Source organism: Schistosoma mansoni, chromosome 1 (assembly GCF_000237925.1).
Source record: "Schistosoma mansoni strain Puerto Rico chromosome 1, complete genome".
In the NCBI taxonomy this organism is placed as follows: Eukaryota; Metazoa; Platyhelminthes; class Trematoda; order Strigeidida; family Schistosomatidae; genus Schistosoma; species Schistosoma mansoni.
This window is the reverse complement of record NC_031495.1, coordinates 59,258,435-59,273,337: the sequence shown is the minus strand read 5'-3', so window position 1 is coordinate 59,273,337 and position 14,903 is coordinate 59,258,435. Positions and strand designations below refer to the sequence as shown.

Genomic DNA, 14,903 nt, shown 5'->3' with positions numbered 1-14,903 from the left:
AGAAGACTAATTATTATGAAATACGGAATCTCCTTAATTGAAGCTTCAACTAGGTCTACCACCACCCCCATGAGAGTAGTTGTCTACGATATTGGGAACGACAAGAAATAAAACAACTGATTAAAATTAAAGTTATTAAAATTTTGCATTTGTTTTATTTAGGCAAATGTTCGCCTGGTTGACAATATGGCTCACTGACTCTTTTGCCGCGACTACAACTGTTTTGGCGGGCTCTTAGTATTTTTCCTAAACGTAGGTAGTATATATGCCTTGTCAGGATCGACCGAAGGCTTCTCCTTTGTGACTTGCTATCCACACGTTAAATACTTGTAGTAGTAGTAAAGAGCACATGGAAGGTAGTTTTCTTTATCACTATTTCATTATTTTGTTAGTCTTCATGGATCATTCCAACCGCTCATCTAACTCTGTTAACCACCAAACAAAGAAAGAACGTAATGTGCATGGGAAACCAGAGGTAAGTTTTTTGTATCCTACATTTGAATATACGTATAGTGGCAGAAAAGTGCAATCAGGACTTGTGGGTACTGGTCAGAGCAGTTAAGCTCCAAAGGCAAGATATACTTTTACAACTGTATGACTGAGGTTTCCCAATGGCAAAAGCCTCCGGAGTGGGATTTACCTGAAATGAACAGGAGAGATCTACTAAAGCTGCTCAGTGATCGTAAACACACTGAAGGTACCTCTCAAAATGTGCCTCACTTATTTTAGAAAACAATCTGAAAAGATCACATAGTATATCCGAAAGTGAACCTGGTGCAATTAAAGATGAACGTTCACTTCTATCTAGTGAACTAAAACGCATAAAGTATTCGGTTAATGCGGAGGTTCGGCGTCCAAGTTCATCACATCTGAGCATTAATATGTCCAAGTAATAATATATTATTTTTATTTGTTTGTAGCCATACCGCTGATGTAGGTCATATTACAGGAATTTCCCACAATGACGAAAAAAACCATGGTTTGTCGCTATTTGTGCTAACATGGCTTTCCGATTAGTTAGCCGTCCTGTGTCTCATGATTTTCGGTACGATCCATTGAGGAAAGCGAAGCTAAATCATCTCCCACCGAGGACTTTCACAACAGATGATATGGAAATATCTCCAAATAGTTCCCCACTGTCAGATGAGAGCTCTACAAAGTTTCCACCTAGTAGACAGTTCTCCCCCCAGAAGTCCAGTATGAACTTTTGTTCACCAGGTACCCTCAGCTTACAGCGTCCCAGGGACTGCAAATCTAAAGCAACAGTGGTCCCGGTTCGCGATGCTGGCCAAAAACCAGGTATCAGTCATAATTTAACTCCTTTATTCCATGTGCTTGTTTCTCTACTTCTAATATGTGATTCATTTAATTATGGAGGCAGATAGCTTTACTTATTGACATAATACGGAAGTTGAATTTAATTTCCAAGGCAGTGTAGGTTCTCCTAATTCATTTCATCAGCATGGGTTTCACAGGACTTTGGTTTTGTATTTTTATTCACAATAAACCAAGTACATAGATACTTAACAATTCAAACCATGAGTAAACAATGGGGGTAAACACTAATTGTTATTCCTTTTTACTTCAGAAAAATCTACCTTATATCAATTAGTGGATGCTATCCGAGCTTCCATAGGGGGTTTGCTCGAACAGCCACCTAAATCCTTATCCTGCACCTCTGTAAAACCCCCTATTAATGGTTCAATTTATGAGTCATGCAAAGTGTCAGTTCCTTCGGAAAACAGTCAGATGGCCACTAACCAGCTTTCCCCAAACACTATCTCAAGAAGATATAAACAATTCGATGGCCGAATATGTTCGCCCACTATCTTAAATTCCAGGCACCTGACAAAAATGGACAGTCCTGTTGCATATCCCAGTTCAGTCAACGTTGAAACTCAGAATTGTAATGTACATAAAGGCTCCTCATATGATCGTGGTCAGGGTTACACAACTGGTACTAAGGTAGGTTGTTATCACTAACCTCCTTCAATACGTATATCCTTTAAAGTAACGCGCTTGTCCTGAGTTTTACTAAGCTTGTTTTGTTATTAAAAATATGATTTTAACATCATTATTATTTAAACATAAATATTGGTGCAAAGGGGCACCAGATGTATATGCGCCGCACAAATCTCATTTGATTTGTGTGAGGGCTGTGACAGGCTATATACGTGTGGCCATTTGAGAGCATTTCGAGAGGGAGAGCCGACTTTCCCCACTCTCGGCCGTACCAGGGTATTTGGGGGCGTGATTTTAACGAGACTTATGTTGTATCAGTCGATTTGAAGACTGTATTGTTATTTCCTACCATTTGAGTCAAAGGTTTTTCAGCAATATCAGAAACTGAATGACGGGATAAAAATGTGTGCGTCTGAATCTGATAATAAGAATCTAAATTGTATATTCCTGTGATTTTGGAAATCACTTCAATACAAACATGTTTTTCACCATGAATTGTAAATTAGGAGTTTTTGAGTCCTAATTTATTTAGCTGTGTATGGTTTAGTGCAGGAAGCACCAAATTAGTGTCTGTCACTTAGTAAGCAAGTTGATTGGATCACAATATTTGCGTTTGTAATGGGCAGTTAGTCGATGAAATGACAAATGTGAGTTGTGAAATAAAACTTGATACAAATTTATTTCCATTCAAGTGATTACAATTCATTTCAGCGGTAGGGATTGAACGTTCAAAATAATCCTACCGGGACTGTTGATAACTGGACTCAGTACCGAGGATACTGATAAGTCTGGAGAATAAAAGTGTTTAGCATACTTTCAACCTTTTCCCGACTCACTGTGACTCCAGGTAAAATAGCATTCTGATGTAGGTTGTAGCAGACATCTTCGCATAGTGTTCACAGTTTTGAAGACATCTTTTGGTCACTTGGTTGCTTTGGCTGCCATTTACAAGTCTCACTAGCCTTGCCGGTCTGTTGTCCGAAGACATCTCGACATGAGTTTAGAAAATCTGCTTGATTTTCGCCAATTCCCGTCACTTGTAGCTTAGATTAAATGTCTGTCTGCCAAACAAAAGACAAGTTGACCTTGCAGCAATTCGTTCTGTTCTGCTTTATGTCTTTTAAAAAAGATATTCCTAGGTTACTGGTGCTTGTCTATAGGTCATTTCAAAAGATTGCTTGCATACATTGAGACTACGGATTGAGTATTACTAAGGTTAGATGTAGGGTGATAGTTGAGTGTGACAGGTTTATATTTTTATGTCTTCATTGATCAAGGGGGTTTGAGCATGTATTACATATGCCTGCCCACAGCCTTCCTCAATGGGAGATATTAGTTGACGCAAGAGTAGGTTGGAAGGAATCTAGAGACCGCTAGACTGAAACGTAACATTAGTTTGTGAAGTCACCGACTGTTAGACTGAACCATATTGTTGCATTCAAGCACGGATGTCGTCTGCTCGTTTATCATAACAAAAATGTATGGTGAATCGAAATGCGTCCCAGCGGTTTGGATGCAGTTTCTGTTTGTCATCCCTTAGATAATAAATTCCGAAATTATTTTACGCGCTTCGGTGGGCGAGCCCATTTTTTAATTTTATTGTCTGTGCTTAATACTTCCTTTCATCACCGTTGCTACTACTGCTGGTCTGAGACGTGTTGACTGCTCATCATTCTGCTGATGTCGTGTCACCATATGAACTAATATACGTATTTGCTAGATTCTGCGTTTTAAATTGTTTGTTTGAAGATGTCACCAGCCACCAATGTGGCTCAAAGATATATATATGTATGTATATATATATATATGTATATCAATCAGGCGGCAGTAGGCATATTTCAGTCCGGAAAATAAAAATGGGAAATGATTTGGTTGGTTTACCATCAAACTATTCCTAAGTTTTTGTGGTTTTTCAGGTTTCCTGCTTTTCAGCTCCTGACACGCCTCAAAAAACCAAATAAACTGGGATATCGAGAACCTACTAAATTGATTCCTCTGGTAATCACAGGAAGCTGTCCTCTATAAGTTAAAGTAGTGAATAACCGAAGCTAAATGATCACCATTTCAACTTCCGAATTAAAATACTCCAGTTTTTCCAATTATGCATGTAATAATTAATTACATGCATACATGCGTATATAGTCTCTGCCTGGGAAGTCCTCACTGCCTTCTCGTGGCGGGGGTGTTGTATCCGAAATTGAGAGGACGAAAAGCGAATGTCCGGCGCTCTAACCGGGTTGGTGAACACGAAAAGTTCACCTAGGAGAGTTGGAAAGCCCTGATTCCAAACCAATGGTGCACATGGGCTCCAGTATCCTGAGGGAACAAATGGCGTATGAACCAGTCGTTGGTCACCGGCTACCATGGGACTGCATCTCCTTACGATGCTCCACTGCCTTGTGGATTAGACCTTTAGGTCAAAGGCTCGGGGTGTGGCCCCCTGGGAAGACCACCTGCTTCAGTTTGTGCACCTGGGCAGCATCACAGCCCTCACACAAATCAAATGAGATTTGTGTGGCGCATATTTATCTGGTGCCCCTTTCTACCAATATTTATAAACAAAATACTGAATCACGATAATGGTAGACCATCTGGTTTGAATTCGCGTGATTGTTGTAACTCATAGCTAGAGACATTGAATGACATGGCTAAAAATTGTTTGGGATGACGCAGGTACATCCCTGCTTTGCCTTCCCCCAAGTTCTGTGATTCTAACTTTTGTTCTTATTTCACTAATTTATATTTTATGGATTCAAATCTTCGACATCTAATCGTTTTAATCACCACTGATACTGCTTCTACTATTCTGTTGTTTAGCCTAACAATTTCATTTCTGTGCTAACGGGTTATGGCAACATGAAAACATGTTCACACGTTTATTTATTTAAACACATGAACTTTGGTACAAGGAGGCACCGAATACATATGCGTCGCACAAATCACTTAGGGGGCCACATCCGGAGCTTCTGATCCCAAAGGGGGTGGAGCAACGTCAGAAGATGCAGTCTCATGGTAGCCGATAACCAATTACTGGTTTATACCCCATTTGTTACGTCAGGATCCTGGAGACCATGTGCTCCATTGTTTTGGAATTAAGGTTTTCCAACTCCTCCATATCCACCAACCCGGTTAAAGCGCCAAACATTCACTTTTTGTCTTCTCGATTTCGTGAAAAAGTACCCCCGCCACGAAAAGGCAGTGAGCAGGACTTCCCTGGGAGTAGCTGTATACGCGTGGTCATGTGATAGCATTTCGAGAGCGATAGCTGACTCGACTGTACAAGGGCAACTTAGGGGCACACGTACTGGGCTGGACGTTGCGACTTTTTGTGTCGTTATCATCCGAAATAAAACTAGTCAGTTGCTTGTTCTGTATATCGGTATTTTGCGGCAGCCATTTCGCCTAAATAGTATAATGTAGTTTTGAATAAGGGTGTAATTAAATTTGTGTTTTATCCTTGAAATTGTTAAACTTGACCTCTCTGAATCACTACTCAAATTTTTCTGAAGCTGTAAAAGCAATCAATTTGTACACTGCCATTCTCAGTTGGGATTTTTATTTGTTGTCTAAGTATAGATGTTGTACTTTGATTTTTTTGTGACTATGAGGTTATTTTCTTTAATTTCATTAAGCATGTTGCGGACCAGCGCTTCCAGCCGATTGAATACGGACTCATTTCTGTTCAATAAAGGCAATTCCGGACTAGACACATCAGCGTCTCCTGTATCTGCTTGCAATTTTTCAGATGTTAACAAACCCTGTAATACGGTTGAACATACACCGGATGTAGACAAAAAGGAGATTGCAAATTTACCAAGTCCTTCTTCTGTTTCCCCATCAGTTCGTTCAAGCCATTCTACCGCTATGACAGTTGACGTCACAACTAAAAGAGGTTTCTCACCTGCTGCACTGTCGGAAAGTGGGTCTAGATTAGAAAAGATTACGGATATCCTAAACAGCTTCGAGATGAAGTCTTTTTTTGATCCTATATTTATTTCTAAATATCAAGATGATACTTTACAACGTCTTGAACAAGAAGTAAGTCTAACCCCAGTCAAAATGATCATAAAATCCCCCAGTTATGTTATAATCTTCATTCAAATTAATATTTTCTTGTTTCAGGCTCAAATGGAGTCGAAAAATTTCGATCGACTACAGAGTGTTCTTTATGGGGAACTATCAGCTGAATCCAAAAAATTGCGCGCTTTAGTACGAATAAGTGAAGCGAAACTCGCAATTCATAAAGAGAAGTGAGTGTAGAAAAATATTTAGTTCTGCGATTAATATTCTTAAACTTTACTTTTATACCAGCAATAAGTTGAGAATCTTATTTATTGTGAAGGTGATCAATCTATTTGTTCTTAGTATATGATGTGGCATTCATTGTACTATCAATTACGATTCAACTGCACCTAGAAAACTGAGCGATTGGTATATGATGGGTTTATACTTACGTCGTGGCTGGTCAATGTTGTTTGTTAGAGCAAACAACAACCGACCTTATTATTTAGATATTTTCGACCCAGGAGTTCACATCTCATCCGAAGCTTTAAGACTACCGCTCAACGAAAACATTCGCTGTTTGGAAAAGGATCAAAATTTATAAACTATGACGATTAGTGTAGACATCAATCATCATGGGCTATTACATTATGTTTCTAAACTAACGACCAAAGAGTTACGCAAAAGGGAGTAACCACTAATTTTCTTGAACTTTCATCGGCTGTGATTAACTGTTCAGCCTTTTATTTTTATTTTATTTAAACACATAAATATTGGTACAAGGAAGCACCAGATAAATATGCGCCACACAAATCTCATTTGATTTGTGTGAGGGCTGTGATGCTGCCCAGGTGCACAAACTGAAGCAGGTGGTCTTCCCAGGGGGCCACACCCCGAGCCTTTGACCTAAAGGTCTAATCCACAAGGCAGTGGAGCATCGTAAGGAGATGCAGTCCCATGGTAGCCGGTGACCAACGACTGGTTCATACGCCATTTGTTCCCTCAGGATACTGGAGCCCATGTGCACCATTGGTTTGGAATCAGGGCTTTCCAACTCTCCTAGGTGAACTTTTCGTGTCCGCCAACCCGGTTAGAGCGCCGGACATTCGCTTTTCGTCCTCTCAATTTCGGATACAACACCTCAGTCACGAGAAAGCAGTGAGTAGGACTTCCCTGACAGAGGCTCTAAACGCGTGATCATGTGAGAGCATTTCGATAGAGAGGGCGGACTCTCCTCACTCTCGGCCGTACCAGGGCATTTGGGGGCTGTTTAGCCTAAAAGGACCATTTGACGTTAACCGTATAGACAAATGGAAATTTTTGTAATAAAATAAATAATTTTTCGGATTTCTAAGAGTTCAGGACAGTCATAAAACAAAATGTGGAGAATTAGTTATTTTTTACGTGACTGTTAATTGGCTCATCTGTGAACAACGAGATCGAGTACTTTACAAGTATATAATAGAAGTCACAGCCACTCCGTTATCGAGGGATAAAAAAACGTTTGGATACTCAGGTATACTAATCAATTTCATTGCGTACACTACTGTAACCATTCAGAATAAGATTTAAAATCTATTTATGCTACATATCGACAGAAGTAAAGATCTACCTGTCATCTCGCTCTTTTCGCTGTTATGAAACAGTTTGTTAATTCGTTAAGCGAAATGCAACGTATACTTTTGCTTTCTCTTATTCAGACAAACATCATTGCAAGAACTAATGGACGCGATTGAAGTGCGAAAGCATCTACCTAATCTGTCTTTCGTAGATGATGTATTGTAGATAACTCGAACTTCTGTTACATACTTTCCTTGTGTGATAATGTTGGTTTTTCCGGATCCTGTTCATTAATTTCAAATTGTACAACTTCATGGTGGCTGTTCTACCACAGTATTTCCCAAGTCTCGCTAACTGAATCTTCATTTTCCATTCTACCTAAACACCGTGATCCTGTTTATTTTCCCAAAACCGGCTATCATTTCTTATTCTATTTTCTTATAGCTCTCTTCAATCCATTGTGTATTAATGATCAACAGTTTTTTTGTAAGTGATTGTACAGTTGTACACTTTCTTAGACTTTGTCAGAGTTTAACTGATGTTTTCTGCTCTTTTTTTGGACAATTGCCTAATTCAATAAAATTATGGAAAAAACACTGAAGTCAAGAGTATTTAAACAAACTTTGAACTTTTTTATTGGAATTCAAACATAAAAAAGTACATAAGCGCATGAGGGTATGTGCTACCGATTGCAAGGAGATCCACAACTGTTCTTATATTACTAACATTGTGAGCAGGGGATAAAAAATTAATAAGGCGCTGTACAACTCTTTACAGGAAACAAAATAACAAGCGTAAGGAAATCACTGTCATTTAAAAGATTGGTACAAAGTCTGATTGAAGGTAATGAAATGGAGAGAAAATGTGTATTTCGATAGTAATTTAAATATCATCACGAGTGCTTCCGCGCAGTCCACCGATCAGTTTGGTTGATGCTAATGACGTACAGCAGCCTCCTGAAATATAAAAAGACGTCACTGTACTCAAATGACAAATAGAAACAACGTTGATACTCATAGTTTATTACAGGTATGCTTATTTGGAAATCCACTGAACCTAACTCTATTGAGTTAGTGCGTTCAATAAGGGTTCAGGTTAACTTGTTCTTAAATACCAATGTTGTCTACGGAGATAAGCTTTCTATACACATTCTGCATAAACAGCAGGTCTTGAGACCAATCCTTAGGTAATCGTAGGTGGATTTTCAAGCTACAACAGAGTAGCTGTTCAGTCCTACTTTTTTAATGATTTCCCATCATAGCAGATCGTGATGAAAATTACCTTCAAATCGAGCAACCTCTAGACTGAATATGTAATAATGATTTACTCACGGACTACTTGAAATTGATTCCAAAGAAAAAAACACTGGAAATTTAACTTACTAAGTTCAATCTGTGGGTGCTGTTTACTTTATCTAATTGTGAGTTAGAGGTAGGATTATCGTCGACAGATGCATCAGCGATTTCTGGCATTGTAGAGCGTATGATAGAAAATGGCATCGCAGGAGAATATGTAGACGGTTCAATGTTCCCTGAATGGTTCGTTTTATTAATCTGGAGAGCGAATTCAACTGGACCATCGCATACCACACATGACAGAGTTGATTTGGATCCCCAAAATATCTGTCAATAATAATATGGAATTACATTTTAGACAACACGAATTAACAGTATTCATAAACACATACACGATGATAATTACCACAAAAATCGGTGATTCATTTGGCATAATTTGTTATTTTGTTGTGGGGACTGTGTTCCCCGTATGTTGTTGTTTCCAGTCCGTGACAGCTAATTACCAGATATTCAGGTGAACCTCATGACGATAAGATTTCACATAGATTACAGGGGTTTCAGAATTTAAGCGTATGGACTTTAAAGTACACGGTTTGTTACAGGTAAAAATAGTAGTGTCTAGTATATATGAGTTATGTAAGAAATTCATCTACATATCAGGATTCACAGATAACAATATCAAGCAAGATGTAAATAAACTAGTTCTGACTGACTTAGGAAAGAATATGAAAATAACCAGTCTTGCATCATAAAATAGAAGTTCTAGTAGCTTGATTTACTGATTTGAGGTTTTCATCAACCAACAGATTCTTTCGTAAAATTTAGATTACCGTGAAAAATAACATGTTTCGTAGTTATCTTTGTTTATAAATATGCAAATATATTGGTGAAAGCAGTGAAATATCATTCTATATATAGTGTGTCTGCTTTATCCAAAATATTATTACTTTTGCAGTAGTGTGTATATGGTAAGTTACAGTGATACCAGATAGTAACTTAAAAAAGTAATTGATCAAAGTGTCTCATCTTAGTAGATATACATAATATCCAAAATCATGAATTCATGTGATCAAACAGGTCAGATGGTTCTTCTTAAGATTATAGCACTCGCCAATGATTTTAAAAGGTCGGTTATTATCAATATCTTTCTCGAGAACTGATCTACATAAATTTACTCGTTTAGGACAAAGGGAAATTGGAAAAAATTCTTACATGCAGAACTTCATCAAGAGTAACTCCCATTAACCAATGTCCATTGATCTCCAATAATCTATCACCCGGCTTCAATCTGCCGTCTCGAGCAATGACACCATCTGGTGAAACCCATGTAACAAATATTCCGTCATCATTGGCTAGTGATGAGTAATGTGATCCTAAATTAGTTATCATGTTACTATCACTAGTGTTAAGTCCACCTGTAACACGTAATCCATATCGTTCTCCAGGTCGTTTGGTCACAGTGATACGCTGAAATAATAAAGAAATGTCGCATTAAAACAATATTTGGAGACAGATTTCGTACATCAAGAATTGGTGTTTCACTTACCCTTAGCCCTGGTGGAGGAGGATCTCTGCGTACATCTAACTGTAGTTCTTTAACAGGCTGGATTAAAGCTTGTACCGCTTCATCATGTGTAGCGTGTCTCAAGTCGACTCCATTAACTTTAAGCACTCTATCTCCGATACGTAAGCCAGTATTAAGAGCTGCGCCATCTAGGGAGATCTAAAATGATCAAAGTGAAGTATACGGAATTGAGGAGAATAAATGAATCCCTTTAATATGATACTTATACATTCCTGGCGAGTCAGCTTTTCTGCAGTCAAAAGAACCTTTAATTCTACAACCACCAAAGCTCGGATTAATACAAATAGTGTTTAATTTATAGGTTCGTCTATGACTTTCTCAAAATTTCATTACTTACGGAAGTTTCGAAAAAAGAAAAAGTCTAACTTGCCGAAGCAGATCGTTTACGTTCAATGAACAAAGGAGTATGTTACTTGTACAGATGCACTGCACGATATTCATCTGACGCAATGGTGATTGGTGAAAACGAAAAAAAAAATTGTCATCCCATTTCATAAAGTTCATTTCCCTACACACATTTTGAGTAAAAGAAGTCAGAACATATGTGGTCGCATGATAATTTGGATGTAGATATGGACGAGCCATTGTAAATGGATTATTTTGCTAGCGAAGGTTATCACCTATCCGAGGTCAGTTCAGCCACCTCAAAAAAATATACCGATTGTGAAGTACTATCACGATTATGAACAATAAAAACTCCTAAACAGTTTGCCTTTTCTCTCTGGACAGTTAACGTTGGCAAGTGTCAAGGATTTGCGTAGTAGATGAACTTGATCGGAGATCAAAAGCAAATGGCGTTGGATAAATATTTACAAAACCTAGTTAGTTATCATCGTCCAGTTTATCAGCCTAAGCACAATATCTCCATAGCTACATTCAATTTTCCCAGTATAACAGGATGAGTCACTCACAAGGCGTTCTTTATTGTATTACATTATTTCTTCACAGAAATAAATTTACGTATAAATTGCATGGAATATAATGAAATGAGATTCATTTTCGAATAATTGACTATTACCTTAGATATAAAAATACCTGGTTCTTTGTTACCAAACGGAAGACAACTTATATCGGATCCTCCACAGATAGCTAAACCTAAAGGTCCACCATCATTGCGAACTGTAATTCTTTCCACAGGAATACCCTTTTCGCTATATAAGTAAACCCGAGAATCACATTTCTCAGAAATATGACTGTCTGTATCCGTCAAATCTGTAGCCTTTGTAGTATCTTGTGGATTATTCGATCTTTTAACTGTCAGAATTGATGATGTTATAAAACCATTAGCTGCTGCTAAAAGTCAAAAAGAAACAAAACCCAAACCTAGGAAATCATCAGAAATGTAAAATATCAGTAAGGGAAAAGATGACAAACTTTGAACCCTACCTATCTTCTATCTTTTTTAAAAAAAATAACGAATTTATTTGATCTAGAAACCATCACTAAGGAAAAAATTTGACGAATAATATATTTATTTCAACAAATTTATCTACGGATAATTTTAAGTCATAGTAACTAACTGAAGATAACTTTGTGTAAAGGAATCAAAATACACCACCAATTTCAATATCTATTAGATATACATTTTCACCTTCACTGAAATACCTGTGCCAATATGGTAAACGATATTTATCTAGAGTAATAAGAATACATACATCTAATTTGAGGTTGGAATTGAGGATTCGCAGCACAAAATGAATACTATTACAAGTTTACTGTATTAGAACAAAAATTGTAGTTCTCATCTCTTACCAAAAAGTGTGAATTTCTTTGGAAATATGTGACTAGTTTTTTCGCATATTCATTATGGTTTTACTCATAATGACAAGAAAAGAATATTTGGAATATGCTTACATGTTTTCGGAAGACTACCGAGATTATCGTTTATGTCAGGATTATAACGAAGTAATTCCAAGTCTACTGAATCGTTAGAACTTGTTAACAACGAAATGGCTTCATCGTGACGAGCGTTTCTGATATCAACACCGTTTATCTAAAAAATAGAAAAAGTAAGAAACGCTACTCAGATGATTTTCACTCGAAAGATTTCTAGCAACAGTTTTTTGTTAAGGTAAATCTGGGAGAGTGAACTAAATTTCTTTTTGATGAGATAAATAACTTGTAACAGGTAGTCCAAATAAATGTCATGAAAAAAAGTATTTTGCTTAATTAAAAGACTACATAATCAAGAGCTATTCAAATAAATTTTCAGCTTGATTGATAGAAGATTAGCTAGGATGAAATAGTGATTCATCATTCCATCTTTACAAAGTAAGTCAACTATCAGAAATAATTTCCGGAAGTTTCACTTCATACAGCGATCACAACAAACAACTAAAGCTGGAAACTCCCAATACGATGGTGTAAACTCATGAAAAAGACGATCGATAATAAATATTTTTGTCAAACACATCAAAACAAAACGTAGTCAATATCAAGATACATTTAGATACTTAGAAATAGTAAGTAGTATAACCACACGAGTGAAAGTTTTACCCGAGCTTATTTTGAAGGAAAATATCGTACTTCTCAGAAATAATTGGAAAACACCACAAGGGAAATCGTTAAAAATTTTTGAGGTATATTGAATAGAGAAAACTACAACAGAAATACTACCAGAAATATTAAACTTACGCTAATAATTTGATCACCGACTCGAAGTTGGCCTTGTTTATGAGCGGCTCCACCTTCTGTTATTTTACTAACATAGATAGCCTAAAATAAAAAGCATATACGCGTACAATTTTCTTGATCGGATTGAAAAACTTTAACATCAAGACACTTGAATACTTTATTGCCATTGAAACAAATACCTTCATCAATTTGAAAAGTGATTGCGCTAGAAAGGTAACCACTCGTCGACCTTGCTATGAATTATAACAAACCTGATAGAAGTTTGACCACCTTACTATGAGACTGGAATCGTCAGTAGTGTAGATAAACAAACAAAAAGCCGAACATTTAAATGTGTGACTGGTAAGCTGCTTAATGGCACATTATTATGGTGACGGGGTATCAAAAATTGGTAGGATGAAAGATTTAAAAAAGTGACAAAAACAATCAAAAGTAAAAGAATTTAAAGCAAGTCAAAAAACCAAAACCGTAATTAGTAAACACAGAGTGATAATTTCGCGACTATCTTATGAGAGCTTACTGGTTTACATTACAGCCTCCTGAACTGTACTAAAAGTTGGGGGGCGAAGATCACAGTTTTTCACTTAGATAATGTGAGTAGTGAGAAAACAGAAAGATAGTTGAATACCAGTGAAATCATCCTGTGAATGGAATGCATATCCGATAGTTTGTCGTTACCAAATACAATTACCTCGTAAATTTACTTATTCCATTTATGAAATGTCCTTTTTACAATTCTCATTTAATCAGTTGATTTTACTGATGATATTTCAAAGTGTAGTAATTATAATAAGCAGTAGTGATTTAAGTAATATGTATTGCCAACAGAAGATTCAAACCTACATAGATTTTTTTAATACTAATGAGTACAAATATAAAACAAAGCAAATCGTGCAATAGTTAATTCATTTATATAACTAATCACCATTCTTTAAATATGAATGAGTACACAGTCTATCTATAACACGTTTCAGTAATACTGACATTAAAACAATCGATACAGATTAAGGCTTAGTATAGTGTGATGCACGTAGTCTCTTGAGCTATATAAATTTTATGAGGTAATATTGGTGAGATAGTGATCAATTTCTACAAATTTAACACCAAGACAACAACAGATCAAATAGACTACACTAATCATAGACTTAATGGGTGATATGAAAAATGATAATTTTCAGAATTATAGGATTGAAATTCATCAAAACATAATCTAATGACTGGGGACAACTTCGATAAATAAATTTTTTTCTCAAAAAAATAGTTGGATATGCTTCACTTCATCTCTCGATAAATTATAATGGCGTTATAACAATAAATAGGTACAGTGTTCAAATAAACACTGAACATAAAATTTTGAAAATATTTGCTTATTTTTAATCGACTCGACAGTAATATTAACAATTTAGTATTACTGTAATGATAGATTGGATAATGAAACGAAACTATAGTCATAATAACAATACAATTGTGGTGTGTACTACTGATGTCGATAGATATAAGTAGTATATATCATCAATTGAAAATGAAACACCTGGCAGCAAGCGGTTAAGTTGATTGAAGAAAAGGGAACGAAAACAGTGGATGATTGCTGTAGAAATGAAGGAACAGTGAAGTCTGACAAGATTGATTGACATTTTGCAAACTAAGTATCTATTGTATGGTTTTCAGATTTTGCTAAGATGTTCTGTAATTTTGTGTTTAAATATATTCGACTGTCCCCGCTTGTGCTTAACTTTGATTTTATGGGAAAAAACTTAAAAAGTATTAGATATGATAAAGCACTACCAATTTATATTTTGTCTCACTATTGTTATACATTTTTGTGTCTTGATTTTATATTGATAAGGGAAAAAAGTTTTTTTTTT

At 36.5% G+C, this 14,903-nt stretch overlaps 2 protein-coding genes across 3 annotated transcripts in view; one reads left to right on the top strand and one right to left on the bottom strand.

Annotated features, from left to right (window-relative positions):
• Nucleotides 1-349: 349 nt before the first annotated feature.
• On the top strand, nucleotides 350-7,868 carry Smp_180210 (hypothetical protein; the record flags this gene model as incomplete). Its single annotated transcript, XM_018795030.1, is given in 10 exon segments — nucleotides 350-356; nucleotides 393-475; nucleotides 514-697; nucleotides 730-858; nucleotides 1,018-1,299; nucleotides 1,589-1,965; nucleotides 5,654-5,665; nucleotides 5,671-6,000; nucleotides 6,085-6,212; nucleotides 7,665-7,868. Coding segments are annotated over 10 exon segments (1,617 nt in total). The 3' UTR covers nucleotides 7,750-7,868.
• Nucleotides 7,869-8,138: 270 nt separating this feature from the next.
• Nucleotides 8,139-14,903, bottom strand: part of Smp_104030.2 (cell polarity protein) — a gene marked incomplete at both ends in the record, with an annotated part of 58,926 nt that continues 52,161 nt past the window's right edge. Inside the window, 6 exons of one of the 2 annotated variants that reach the window (XM_018795029.1) lie at nucleotides 8,139-8,480; nucleotides 8,907-9,146; nucleotides 10,032-10,286; nucleotides 10,366-10,542; nucleotides 11,423-11,697; nucleotides 12,259-12,397. In XM_018795029.1, coding sequence (XP_018649383.1) covers nucleotides 8,460-8,480; nucleotides 8,907-9,146; nucleotides 10,032-10,286; nucleotides 10,366-10,542; nucleotides 11,423-11,697; nucleotides 12,259-12,397 — 1,107 coding nt within the window. The remainder of the gene's footprint in view (nucleotides 8,481-8,906; nucleotides 9,147-10,031; nucleotides 10,287-10,365; nucleotides 10,543-11,422; nucleotides 11,698-12,258; nucleotides 12,398-14,903) is intronic. The other variant, XM_018795028.1, reaches the window with a different exon arrangement.